The 14,221-nt window shown below is 44.0% G+C and overlaps 1 protein-coding gene across 1 annotated transcript in view; it reads left to right on the top strand.

The window, feature by feature from the left end:
• Positions 1-10,642: 10,642 nt before the first annotated feature.
• LOC143815468 (acetylserotonin O-methyltransferase-like) overlaps positions 10,643-14,221 on the top strand; it is a 140,789-nt gene continuing 137,210 nt past the window's right edge. The window contains exon 1 of the mRNA XM_077294684.1: positions 10,643-10,749. Within this exon, the coding sequence (XP_077150799.1) occupies positions 10,678-10,749 (72 nt within the window). The 5' untranslated portion in view covers positions 10,643-10,677. The remainder of the gene's footprint in view (positions 10,750-14,221) is intronic.

Here is a 14,221-nt window from a genome sequence, read left to right on the forward strand (position 1 = left end):
AGGCGCGTTGTGGTTCTGTCACCTGTGTGGGATGCAGGCGGCAGCTTCCGGTCCCAGGGTGTGATGACGTCACGGTCACATGACCGTGATGTCATGGCAGGTCCTTCTCGCGCAGGCACGCAGGACCTGTGATGACGTCGTGGTCACATGACCGTGTCACGGTCACATGACCGTGACGTCATGGCAGATCCTTCTCGCAGACCATCCTTAGCACCGGAACCTGCCGCTTGCATAGACCGGTCACCGGAGCATCTCGAGGAGCGGGAAAGGTGGCAGAAGGTGAGTATATAATGATTTTTTTTTTTTTTTATTATTTTTATCAGATGTTTTTACTATTGACGCTGTATGGGTAGCAATAATAGTAAAAACTTGGTCACACAGGGTTATTAGCGGCGGTAACGGAGTGAGTTACCCGTGGCATAGCGTGGTCCGTTACCGCTGGCATTGACCCTGTGTGAGCAGTGACTTCGGGGAGTTTGGAGTGGGCGCTGGGCACTGACTGCAGGGGAGTAGGGAGGGACTAATCAGACTGTGGCCATCGCTGATTGGTCGTGGCATCCATGATAGGCAGCTGGCGAGACCAATCAGCAACTTGGATTCCATGACAGACAGAGGCCGCGACCTATGAATATCCGTGACAGACAGACAGAAAGACGGAAGTACCCCTTAGACAATTATATAGTAGATATACAGCTCTGGAAAAAATTAAGAGACCACTGCACAGTTTTGTAAAAATCAGCTTCTCTATATGTCTGACAGACATTCCGTTCCAGTGTCAGTGGAATTCCAACCAGAAAACACCACATTCTACTTTATGTGCTACTGCTTAGTTGATCACCTGAAACAAATCTTATTTAATGAAGGAAAGTATAAAAAATACTGCTGTGGTGTTCATAATCCTCTTGCAATAGGACAAGCTGGATGGCAAAACAAGTGCTAGTAATATCCCAAAAGTAATAGGAATGAAAAAATAACTTTTAACCATGCCAAAGGAGTTGAAAAGTCTTCAGTGAGGAAAAGAAGGGCTCAATTCTGGCTTTACTAGCAGAGTGACACAGTGAGCTTCATGTTGCCATCATCCTTAAAATTTTCAAGATGGCAGTCCATTACAACAAGGTCAAGCAGCAGACATTTGGGGACAACAAAGCTACAGACCGGCAGAGGGTGAAAACGACTCTCCACTGGCAGGGATGACCATCATCTTATTCGAATGTCACTCAGCAACCACAGGATGACATCAAGTGACCTACAATAGGAATGGCAAATGGCAGCTGGGGTGAAGTGCAGGGCAAGAACAGTTCACAACAGGCTCCTTGAGGCAGGACTCAAGTCATGTAAAGCTAGAAAAAAGCCTTTCATCAATGAGACAGAAAGGAGAGCCAGGCTGACGTTTGCCAATTAACATAAAGATTGGACCATAGAGGACTGGAGTAAGGTAATCTTCACTAATGAGTCTAATTTTCAGCTTTGCCCAACACCTGGTTGTCTATTGGTTAGACAGAGACCTGGAGAGGCATAAAAGCCACAATGATTTGGACCCACTTTGAAATTTTGTGGAGGATTGGTGATGATCTGGGCATGCTACAGCGAGGCTGGAATTGGGCAGGTTAACCTTTGCAAAGGATATATGACTCAAGCCACATACAAGGTTATCCTGGAAAAACAGTTGATTCCTTCTGCTCAGGCAATGTTCCCCAACTCTGAGGACTGGTTTTTCCAGCAGGACAATGCGCCATGCCACACAGCAAGGTCAACCAAGGTGTGGATGAAGGACCACCACATCAAATCCCTGTCATGCCCAGCCCAAACTCCAGTCCTGAACCCCATTGAAAACTTCTGGAATGTAACAAGTGGAAGCTGGATAGTCACAAGCCATTAAACAAAGAAGAACTGCATACATTTTTGTACCAGGAGTGGCATAAGGTCACCCAAAAGCAGTGTGAAAGACTGATGGAAAGCATGCCAAGACGCATAAAAGCTGTGATTAAAAATCATGGTTATTCCACAAAATATTGATTTCTGAATTCTGCCTGAGTTAAAACAGGAAGCAAGAAAGATGCAGTCATAGAATCCAATAAAAACACCTTTTATTAGTAATCAATAAAAAATATATACACACAGAAAGCCAGACAATGTGTAGTAAGGCAGGCAGATGACAACAAAATGCCAATAGCAACATGAAAACAGTAGTCACCCAAGGTATGGTGGCCCCTACGGTAGCCCAGATATGGCACAAAGGTATATCACAGTGTATAACATGTCATAAAAAGCAGTATACAGCAAATAGAAGGTAGCCACAGCATCTATATCTATAAGTCTCCCATATCATTGGGCACTGGTGTAGCTACAGATATGGAGAGACAGTGTAACATACAAATTACATAATGTGGAGGACCTGGACCAACGCAGGGGACACCGGACCACCCCGACGTGCGTTTCGGTAAGTGTACCTTCCTCAGGGGGTGCATGGTGGTATGTGGGCATAACGGCACTATTTATAAAGGACCCTATGATGAAATAAAGCTCAGCTGCGCCACGCAGCCCACGCCAGCCCTGGGGATTGAGGCGGCTGCTATCCAGAAGGACCCATCTGTTCTTAAAACCATCCCTAAACATTTCCTAGGTCTACATCATTGTGATAGCTCGTTGCTTAGAGTCCGTGGGATTGACATGTTGAATGTCAATATCCGCGGGGGGAACTTGTTCAAACGTCTCGGTCAATTAGAGACGCGATGGATCGGGTTGCTGAATACAGTACATCCATTGGGTCTAAACGAGAACATAAGTTATGCCCCCTTTCTGTAGTCGTCACATTGCTGTGCCTGAATTTGCCTTTCCGCATCATGATGTTTTTATTTGATCTTAATATTTTAATTTTATCTTCCGCTATTTAGGATCCGTACTTTCTTACATATCTATATATTGAATGCTGAATCTGATGGGCAAGATCAAGAGGGAAGATATTTGGAACCTGGAATGTATCAAGAATTCTGCGGGACTGTTTATATGGACTTTTTTCGACTAATATAGGGCCAATTGTCCACCTATTTTATAGGTGGTGCTTGCACTATGTTCCATATGGTGTGTCTGTTGATTTATATATGTCTATTTATATTTTCTGATTATAATCTTATTCCAAACTCTATACCACTAGGTTATGTATGGGATCTCCTGTTATTTACAAACTGACCACTATATATATCTTGGGCATATGTCTTTCATTATCGTATGTTCTATTCATGATTTTCTATATATGTATATGTGATAATATGAGTATATGTTTTTTATATATATTTACTTCTCTGGATTCTTACATACTAGTCAATGCCGCTATGTGGTGTGACCATTTATATGATCCATCTATGGGCCTTTTTGGCCATATACATCTAAATTGTCCCTGTGTGTTCCACTCGGTATAGTTGTAATTTGCGTTTCTTATTTGCATATAGGCTGTTTCCTATATATATGTTTTGGGCTAAAATTCTTCTCTGCCTTTACCTTCTTGGGCATTTCTGCCCTCCTTTCTGCCCTCTCTAGATATGGTCGCCGCATCTTCTAAACCCATCTGCGCAGACGCTGCTTTGCCCTGGCCGGCTCTGGCTGCCGATCACGTACTTCCGGGTCACGTGGGGCCCCATGTGCTTCCGGTTGTCGGCTGATCGGTTATGCGGGGCTGGTGTGGGCTGCGTGGTGCAGCTGAGTTTTATTTCATCATAGGGTCCTTTATAAATAGTGCCGTTATGCCCACATACCACCATGCGCCCCCTGAGGAAGGCACACTTACCGAAACGCGCGTCGGGGTGGTCCGGTGTCCCCTGCGTTGGTCCAGGTCCTCCACATTAGGTAATTTGTATGTTACACTGTCTCTCCATGTCTGTAGCTACACCAGTGCCCAATGATATGGGAGACTTATAGATATAGATGCTGTGGCTACCTTCTATTTGCTGTATACTGCTTTTTATGACATGTTATACACTGTGATATACCTTTGTGCCGTATCTGGGCTACCGTAGGGGCCACCATACCTTGGGTGACTACTGTTTTCATGTTGCTATTGGCATTTTGTTGTCATCTGCCTGCCTTACTGCACATTGTCTGGCTTTCTGTGTGTATATATTTTTTATTGATTACTAATAAAAGGTGTTTTTATTGGATTCTATGACTGCATCTTTCTTGCTTCCAGTTTATTATGTGTTGGCAGTTATCCATATTGTCCATATATGGGTGGTGCATTCACGTGGATATATATTATTAATTACTCGGTGATATATATGCTCCATCAATGTTGTATTTTGGAACTCTGCCTGAGTTAAAACATTAGTATTGTTGTTTCTAAGTGATTATGAACTCGATTTTTTGCATTATTTGAGGTCTGCAAGCAATGCAGTTTTTTGTTATTTTGACCTCACATAATCTGCCAACTTTGCAAAAAAAACTGAGTAGAGATAAAAAGTGCAATAATTTGACTACTACATGTATGAACCTTCACATGCGCAATCAACATGCGTTACTCTGCGGACCTCAACAACCATCTGCCACCCCATCAATCGCATCTGCTGCTTCTTGCTCCTCCTTTATTTCCGTGTCAACTATGGAGACGCAGGTCTTCAACTGCAGAACCTTGGGTTCTTTACCCACTCAAGTCACGCTCACTGAGAGCCCACCGTCAGCTGTAATGGAAGTGGACATGCCTGCTGTTTTTGACTGATCTCAGAAAATGAGCACACCACAAGTTCCTAAATCCACTGTAACATGTCCACCTGCACTTCTTTCATGGTCCAGCAGTTTGTCTGGTTCACCGCACTGCACCCTCTCTCAGCACTGCAGCCAGCCCACTGTACCACAGTTGTGGTCACTTAAAAGATTGTTTCCTCCTATGCATGACAAAGCTAGAGGTTGAACTCCACCATCTCCAATCTGTTGGCCATGGAAATGCTGCCTTTCCGCCTGTAGATACAGTTGGTTTAAAAAAGCTGATGGCCATCGCAAGTCTATTTCTGCCAGGGTGCATTTCACCAATGACACTAGAATGAGTAAGCATGGCCAAGGGCATTACATCTCGCTGACTGGGCACAGAGGGACTCTGGTGGCTGTGGGGGAAAGCGCTGTTATACAAAGCTTGAAATCTCCAACGTTTGCCTGGACAAACCTCTACTTTTAACCCTTCCTCCACTGCTTCTGCCTCCTCTTCTATCTCCTCTAGGGCCACCACCTGCTCCCTCAACCTCTGCCTTAACAAGACACTTGTTCCAACAGTGCAGAGCAAATCCCCACCACCTCCGTACTGTGCAGCCAGGGCTCACCGCAATCAGGCAGTCTTAAAATTGATATGCCTTGGAGATCGCAGTCATACAGCTGAAGCGTTGTGAACAGCCCTCCAGGCTGAGTTTTTTCAATGGCTGTCTACATTGAACCTGCATCCAGGGAGAGCCGTGTCCTATAACGGTGCAAACCTGGTGGTGGCCATACGGCGATGCAAGCTCACACACGTGCCTTGCATGGCTCACATCCTCAATATGGTGGTACAACATTTTCTCCACCACTATCCTGGCCTGGGTGAGCTGCTACAGAAAGCACGTAAGCTGCGTGCTCATTTCTGCCATTTGCACCCCTCAGGTCATCGACTTGCATCGATACAGAGGTCTTTGTCCATGCCAGTTAACAGGTTCATATGTGATGTGCCAAAACGGTGGAATTCCACTCTGCACATGTTGCAGCAACTGTGGCAGTGGCAATGAGCCCTGACACAGTATGTGATGTTGTATAGCCTGGGCCAACGCAGTTCGGACGTTGTGCATAACGCATCAGTGTTATGCAAGCATCAGTGTTACCCAGCCACCAATATAGCATCGGATTGGACCTCATGGTAGAGCACAACATTTGAGTGCCTTCTTGCTACACTATCTGCAATAATATCCCTGTATAGTTTTGATTAAAAATAGTGCTGACTATTGGGTTGCCACTTTGTTAGATCCATGTTATAAAACCAAAATGGATGATTAGCCTGAGCTTGCCTCACACGCCTTGGAGGTTTTATCATGCCCGGCAGCCAGCTTTCTCTCAGAATGTGTCTGGATGTAGTGGATGACCTGTTGGTCCATATTGTACTATCTATACTGTAGTGAAATTGATGCCACTTTGGTGGTGTCTGCCAATAATTTTTGGAAATGTGAACACTCCTGGTTGGGTGTCGATCTGCTAGGTTGGGTGTAGTGGAAGACTTGTCGGTCCATATTGTACTATCTATACTGTGGTCAAATTAATGCCAATTTGGTGGTGTCTGCCACTAATTTTTGTAAATTTGTAGACTCTTGGTTGCGTCTCCTTCATGCATGTTGCCTGTAGCAGTAGTCCTCTGAGACTCTCAGGCCTCCACTTCTTTGGAGTCAACTACCCGTGTTACTATCCTTAAATTTTACTGACAATAGTAGTCTATGAAATTTATATGATATTTGTGTCAACTGAGTGTGGCAGAGCATGATAGCAGGTTGAGCTGCTAAATGTGGTATCAGGGCTCCCAGCACAGGAGGCCTACACTGATCCCTCACCCACCTCGTCTTACTGTGACGTTATTGAAAGCTGTAAATGCTGGCCCAGACCCCGATACCTCATGCATGGCTGATTGCTGCAGTGCCATGCTGCAATTTGTACTGTGGGTGAATTGAGGCCACTTACCTGGTGCCTCCCTATAATTTGATGTGTTTTGACAGCTTTGGGGGTCATTAGAAGGTGTTGTGTATGTGTTTGTTTTCACCTCCCATTGCCTTGAATGGCGTTCAAACTAATAAATCGGTGAATATTGCAAATTCGGCGATCGTAATCCGATCCGAACACTGAAATATTCACTCATCTCTGTTCCTCAACTTTGGATGGACTTCCGTACATTTACTAGTTAGATTATTATACTGGAATGAATCCAGGGTCATATTTCTTATAACCCTACTCATAGAGTCATTTAAGATTTGAAAAGCTGGAGAGAGCTAGAAAGGAAGAGATGCTTGAGAGGGTAATTTCTGTGGGAAGGGAATCCTCTTACTTAATCCCTCCGTGTTCTACTCTAGAAAATCCAAAAGGGTATCGAACAAATTAGTTGGGGAAAAGAATAATCCACATGCTATCAAAGACTTTTCTGCTTCAGAAAAGATATATGAAGCCAAGTTAATTATTTGCAAATTACCTGACTTTGGTTGCAGCAATTTCGAACCCTTAGTTATAGCGTTTCCAGTTGTATCTGATTTCTCTCTTGCAAATCGGTGACAAATCTTTGAACCATCTGTTTCTTTTATTTTGATTTGAAAACCTCTCCTGGTACATTTTCCATGATGCTGGGATCTGATGAAAAATAAAATCGCTAGATGATGATTCTCTCGGTGCTGGTGTCATGTTGGGATTGTAACATCCCTGCCGGCATCACTGCATGGCTTCCAATCTCTCCTCTTACTCACCACTCCAAGCCATGCTGTGAATTCTGTCCTCTGCCAGCTCCTTGCTCTGGGCCTCATGTCCTTGCTTGCTGCATACTTCCTGGCTGTATGCTTAGGGCGGCGGCCCTGGCACTTCCTGTTTCTTATACAGACTGTGTGCACCCTCCTAAGGTGTCCCATGCCAATTGCCAAGAGGCATCAGGAACTCAAGGCATTTCCACCCCTAGGGGGATGCCTGAGCAACAAACTCTGTCAGTCTGCCTTTGGCTACTGAGTTGCCAGGTCCTGTCCTGCTATTTCTCTTGTCTCAGCCACCCAGCAGGGCTTTGTACCCTGGCCTGTACCTGTGTCCTATGTCTCTTGTTTTAGCCACCCAGAGGGGCTTCGTACCCTGGTCTGAGTCCTTGCTTCTGTACCTTGTCCCTTTCCTGATCCTGTCTGAACCTAGTCTTATACCTGTGTCCATTTGTACCCCTGTCTGTAGTCTTTCCTATTTCACTGTGTGTTCACTCATTCTCCCCTTTGCTCCCCCTCTTTTGGATCTGCTCTTTGCTCTGCCTCCTTCGGCTCTGCTTTTAGCTCTGCTTCCTGCTCTTCTGCTCTTTGCTCTGCCTCCTGCGCGTCTGCTCTTTGCTCCACCTCCTGTGGCTCTGCTCTTTGCTCTGCCTCCTGCGGTTCTGCCCTTTGCTCCACCTCCTGCAGCTCTGCTCTTTGTTTTCCTCTTGCGATTCTGGTCTTTGCTCTGCCACTTGCGGTTCTGGTCTTTGCTCCACCTCTTGCGGTCCTGGACTTTGCTCTGCCTCTTGCGGTTTTGCTCTGCTCCAGCTCTGTGCCCTGTGTGTCTTTGTCCCTCCAGTCTGTACTGGCTCCTACTTACTCCCTTATCATACTCATTCCAGCCTGTGTTCCCATGTCTCCTGAAACAGCTCCTGTCTCTCCAGTCCGAACTGGTTCCCATCTGTTCCAAACTCATACCTGCCTATGTTCCTGTCCTACCCAAACCGGTTCCAGTCCCGCTAGCCGTGCCCACCTGCCTGCCTAGAGTGCCAGCCTTGCCCGCCTGCCTGCCTAGAGTGCCTGCCTGCCTAGAATGGCCACTGTGCCTGCCTGCCAAGAGTGCCAGCCGTGCCTACCAGAGTACCAGCCATACCCATCTGCACTTGCCTGCACTTGTTATTACTGTTTAGTCCCTCAGTGGGATCAGCTACCACAGCCAGACACCGCCCTGGAGTGGTACCTGGCAGCTACCTGCTGCACAAGCCTGACCTTACCATCAGAGGCTCCAGTGAACACCAAGGTAGCTGCCTAGTCATGCCTCTTCCAGGGTAGTCTGGCTTGTGGCACAGTGGGGCCACAATCCCATGCTCGTGTCACCCAGTCAGGGTGCGAGAGTAACAGGTATTCTTGTTCGTTGGTCTAGCTGGTATTTTGTTGCACAGGTGTGACCATCTATAAGCTTTCTTATCCTCAAAATCCCTTTTTGTCCCTATGGAACGCGAGCTCTGATGTCATTTAACTTATGCACTGCTTAAGACATTCTTGTTCACGTGCATTATAGGTTGCATACTAAATACGTCCACGCGCAGATTCTGACATCTCGCACATGCACAAGCATGAGTTCCGGACGCCGAAATGCTGCTCCTGGTCTCCATCATGGCCTCTGATTGGTATTTTACATAAATGATTTTCACTTCATTTAATTTCTACCTATAAAAAAGTGACACCAGTGTGTACAATCACTCACCTTTCTCCCTGATGAAGCCACAATAGGTGTGGCAATGCGTGGGGCTTCATCCCTCATCATTATTCTTTGCCTCATCCAAGGTTTCTTTATCATCAGATATAATAAATCAAATTTGGCCTCTAACATTTGGTATACTATTTTGCTTCCATATGTTATATGTACTCAGGTACTTTGACCATTTGGCTACTGATGATTATCATGTTAATCCTTAGCCAATAATTGAGTATTGTTTGGTGCATTTTTTATATTGCATTCTATTATGTTTAGTGCATACTGCTATACCATTTACCTTATGACCTTTGGACACATTGCTTGTTTTGTATATTGGCTTATGAGGGTAGGTGCTAGTTTTATTATATTCTAATACCTATATGTTACATTATTTGGGCTTGTAGCCTTTTTCAATGTTTTTAATGTTTTGTACTGTCTTGGTTTATTACTTATGTATACAACAAATTGATATTTTTATAAGGTGATCTTTAGGCATTTGTATACTTTTTTGTTTCCTCTTGTTTAGATCTATTACAGATGGTTAATTGTGTATCATTTACTGCGGTCTGCCCGTGTACACAGGTTATTAAACTGTCAATCGGTAAAGGTTTACCCATCAGCGGTTGTTTAGCTTGGTCAGTCAGTAAGTTTAAACAGGACCCTTAAGGCCCCTTTATGCATTAAACCATTGTCCGAACCTTCTGATTTGTATGTGTCGGCCGACAGTCTAATGTGTATGGGTGCACTAGCCGACTGACAAGAGAGATGTTTGATTTTTGATTGCCGACGGCACTGTTTTCATGGCATAGGCTGTTGGTCTACTTGTTTGCCAGTGACTTCCTCATAGAGAACACTGGAGCACTTGGCCCAGCGAGCACTCCTATATAAGGGAGCGAAGACCATGGTGGCTGTCAACCAAACAATCAGCCGAAGCAACGTACAGCCGACAGCTATCTAATGTGTATGACCATTCTTGTGTGTTTTGTTAATTAACATCATAGGACACATTTGGAATCAGTGTCCTGAGTATGTAAAAGCCATTTGCCATGTTCCAAGGTTTAACCCTTTCACTGCCTTCCTAAACTCATCGTTTTCTCAGTCAGATACATCTCCACGTGGTAGAGTACCTTTTATGGAGACAGACACATTTTTCCTATAGTAAAACCAGGTTACCTCAGCAAAAAAAGCTTAATATTTCTAATGCAAAATGAAAAAAACTAATGAGGTAAATTATGTGTAAAACAACTGCTGGAGAAAATTGCCACAAAACCAGCACATCTGAAAACAGCGTATGTAGTCAGTAATGCTTGGCACGCAGTTATAATTCGACTGCAAATTAATTGAAGAAAAAGTAATTTGCATATTCCATATGCTGAAGGTTCTTATGGCTCTAAGTGTCTCATATATAGGTCAGATGAGAAAGCAATTGTCTGAGCCCTGCCAAGTCCTCTAGAGTTACACCTCTCAGTTGGAAAGCAGCCTATAAAAGCCGACTGAGCGGTTGCACATCACATCAACATGTGCTCCTCGGAAGAACTTGAATACCCTCAGAAACTTCTAGACTATGCATATGGATTTTTAGTCTCAAAGGTAAGAATTCAGCTGTATTTGTGCAGATATTCAGCGGATTTAAAGATTTGTCTGTGGAATCTTTAACTTTAGAAGTTTTTACCTATTTTGTCTTAGAGTAAATATAGAATGCACAAGAAAGAAATGCATGATAAAGTAATACATTATAAAGTAATATATGATGAATAATACATTCAGGGTATAATAATTTAAATTCTTTAATGCACAAAAAGGCAAAAGTGGTCTAGGAGTGACAGCTTTATTGGCTAACCAGAAAAAATATGTTTGCAAGTTTTCAGAATGCAGAGGCTTCATCGGACAACTTTACAAATTAGTTATTCAGACATATGGCTCGCAAATATATAATTCTTCTGATTAGCCAATATAGGCATCATTCTTAGGCTAGGGTCTTCCTATTGTAAAAATCAGATGAGTGCTATCTGTCGTTTTGACTGATAGCATTTTCCCACTCATGTCCAATTTTTTTTTTTTCCTTGGATCGGGTCCATACAAGGAAAAGATAGCAGTATGAAAAAGTTGCTTCTGATTAACAGATCGCACTCAGCCATTCATGTCTATGGGTCTGTGCAGATAGCATCTGATTGTGGTCCAGTTTTCATTTACAGACTTATGCCGGCCTCACACTAGCGAGTTTTACGGACGTATGAGCGCAGAAAATACATCCGTAAAATATGCATAACACACGGCCCAATGATTCTCTATGTCCCAGCTCCTATCAGTTGTATTTTACGGATCCGTATTATACGGTCTTCTACGGCCGTAGAAAATCGCAGCATGCTGCGTTTGTCACCGTATTGCGCAAAAAAAAATCGCCAATGAATGTCTATGGGGGCGAGAAAAATATGGATTACACATGGACCAGCAGTGTGACTTGTGAGAAATACGCAGCGGTGTTCTATAGAAAAGCCGGTAATTCAATTGCCGGCTTTTTCTTTCTCCTTCACAAACCCGACATGATATGAGACATGGTTTACATACAGTAAACCATCTCATATCCCGTTTTGTTTTGCAATTTTCTCCTCCAGAGTGGTAAAGCCAGTGACTGAGGGCAGATATTAATAGCCTAGAGAGGGTCCATGGTTATTGACCCCCCCTGGCTAAAAACATCTGCCCTCAGCCACCCCAGAAAAGGCACATCTGGAAGATGCGCCTATTCTGGCACTTGGCCACTCTCTTCCCACTCCCGTGTAGCGGTGGGATATGGGGTAATGAAGGGTTAATGTCACCTTGCTATTGTAAGGTGACATTAAGCCAGATTAATAATGGAGAGGCGTCAATTATGACACCTATCCATTATTAATCCAATAGTACGAAATGGTTAATAAAACACACACACATTATTTAAAAGTATTTTAATGAAATAAAGACACAGGGTGTTTTAATATTTTATTATACTGGTAATCCACCTGAAGACCCTTGTCACCTGAAAAAAAGTAAAAAAAAACAACAACAAGATCCCATACCTTCCGTCGTTCCGTCAGTCCCACGATGTAAATTCATCTGAAGGGGTTAAATCATTTTACAGCCAGGAGCTTTGCTAATGCAGTGCTCATGCCTGTAAAACCCCGTGGAATGAATGGAAAGCAGGGTGACCTGTAGTTACCTTGAGTCGCGGTGATGCGCCCTCTGCTGGATGTCCTCATATGAACATGAGCGTGGGAACTTTTCCCAGGTCTCAATGTGTCTCAATGACACATGTTTAACGAACATTTGAGCCCATAAATCCATTAGATGTCGGTTTTGCAAGCCTGCGAGAAAATCTTGCAGTACGGATGCCATACGGATTACATACGGAGGATGCCATGCGCAAAATACGCTGCCACACCCTGCCTACGGATGACATACGGATCACTATTTTGGGAACATTTCTGCGTATTACGGCCGTAAAAAACGGACCGTATTTTCATACGCTGAGTGTGAGGCCGGCCTTAATGGAGAAGATGGAGACATTTTTTTTCTCATCTGAGAAAATCGGATAAAACAGATTTTCTAGAATGAGAGAAAATTAATACTGTGACCATTGCCTTGGAATGCTTTTATCTTTTTGGGGTATTGTTGTGAATTCTGTTTGTGGGCTCCCCCGGTGGTGTTTTATGGTATTGCCACTTATTTGCCTTCTTCTATCCTTGATCACCTGTTGACACCCATTAGGGGAGTTTCCTATTTAAGGCTGCTTGGCTGCTGGTCCGATGCCGGCCAACAATGTATCAGTAGCATTCTGTTGCATTCTCCTGCCTCAAGATCCTGTTCAGCTAAGTTGTATTTTGTTTCTAGTTAATGCTATTTTTGTCCAGCTATTTGCAATGTGACTCTCTGTAGCTGGAAGCTCTCGTGGACTGAAATTGCCACTCCAGTGGCATGAGTTGTCACTGGAGTTTTAAAGTAATTTCAGGATGGTGTTTTTGAGTAGTGTTTTGAAGTTGACCGTGAAGTGACTCTTTCCTGTACTTCTGCTATCTAGTAAGCGGACCTCACTGTGCTAAATCTGCTGTTCATCCTACGTATGTCTTTTCCTCTTGACTCACCGTCAATATCTGTGGGGGACTGCTATCTCCTTTTGGGGTTCATCTCTGGAGGTAAGGCAGGCCTGTATATTCCTCTGATAGGGGTAGTTAGATCTCCGGCTGGCGCGTGGTGTCTAGGGCATCGTAGGAAACACTCCCCGGCTATTTCCAGTGTCGTGTCAGGTTCAGGTCACGGTCACTTTAGTTCCCATCACCCGAGAGCTAGTCCGTTGTTATTTAGATTTCCCTGCCATTGGGAAAATCATAACAGTTTGGCCGGCCACATGTGTTAAAACTATGCACTAAAGCAGGAAAGGATATGAAAAGGTTTTTTTTTTTTCTCCTTCTGTGTTTGGAAAGTGCACCTTAGTGCTTATTTGTACTCCTTGCTTAAACTGCAGTCTTCAGCCTTTTTTTTTTTTCCTTTCCTCTTAATCTCTGAATGGCTTTGGTTACACCTGTTTGAATCATGGATCCACAGAGTTTGGTTGCAGGTCTGAATAACCTGGCTTCAAAGGTCCAGAACTTACAAGATTTTGTTATACGTGCTCCAATGTCTGAACCTAAGATCCCTATGCCTGAATTTTTTACCGGAGACAGATCCCGTTTTTTGAATTTCAGAGAGAATTGTAAATTGTTTTTGTCTCTGAAATCTCGCTCTGCTGGTGATCCTGCGCAACAGGTTAAGATTGTTATTTCTCTATTGCGGGGTGACCCACAAAGTTGGGCATTTGCATTGTCGCCAGGGGATCCTGCGTTATTAAATGTAGATGCGTTTTTTCTGGCTTTGGGGTTGCTTTATGAAGAACCTAATTTAGAGATTTTGGCTGAGAAAGCCTTGATAGCTCTTTCCCAAGGGCAAGATGAAGCTGAGATATACTGCCAGAAATTTCGTAAATGGTCGGTGCTTACTAAATGGAATGAGTGCGCTCTAGCAGCTAATTTCAGAGAAGGTCTCTCTGATGCCG

Source organism: Ranitomeya variabilis, chromosome 3 (assembly GCF_051348905.1).
Source record: "Ranitomeya variabilis isolate aRanVar5 chromosome 3, aRanVar5.hap1, whole genome shotgun sequence".
NCBI lineage: Eukaryota > Metazoa > Chordata > Amphibia > Anura > Dendrobatidae > Ranitomeya > Ranitomeya variabilis.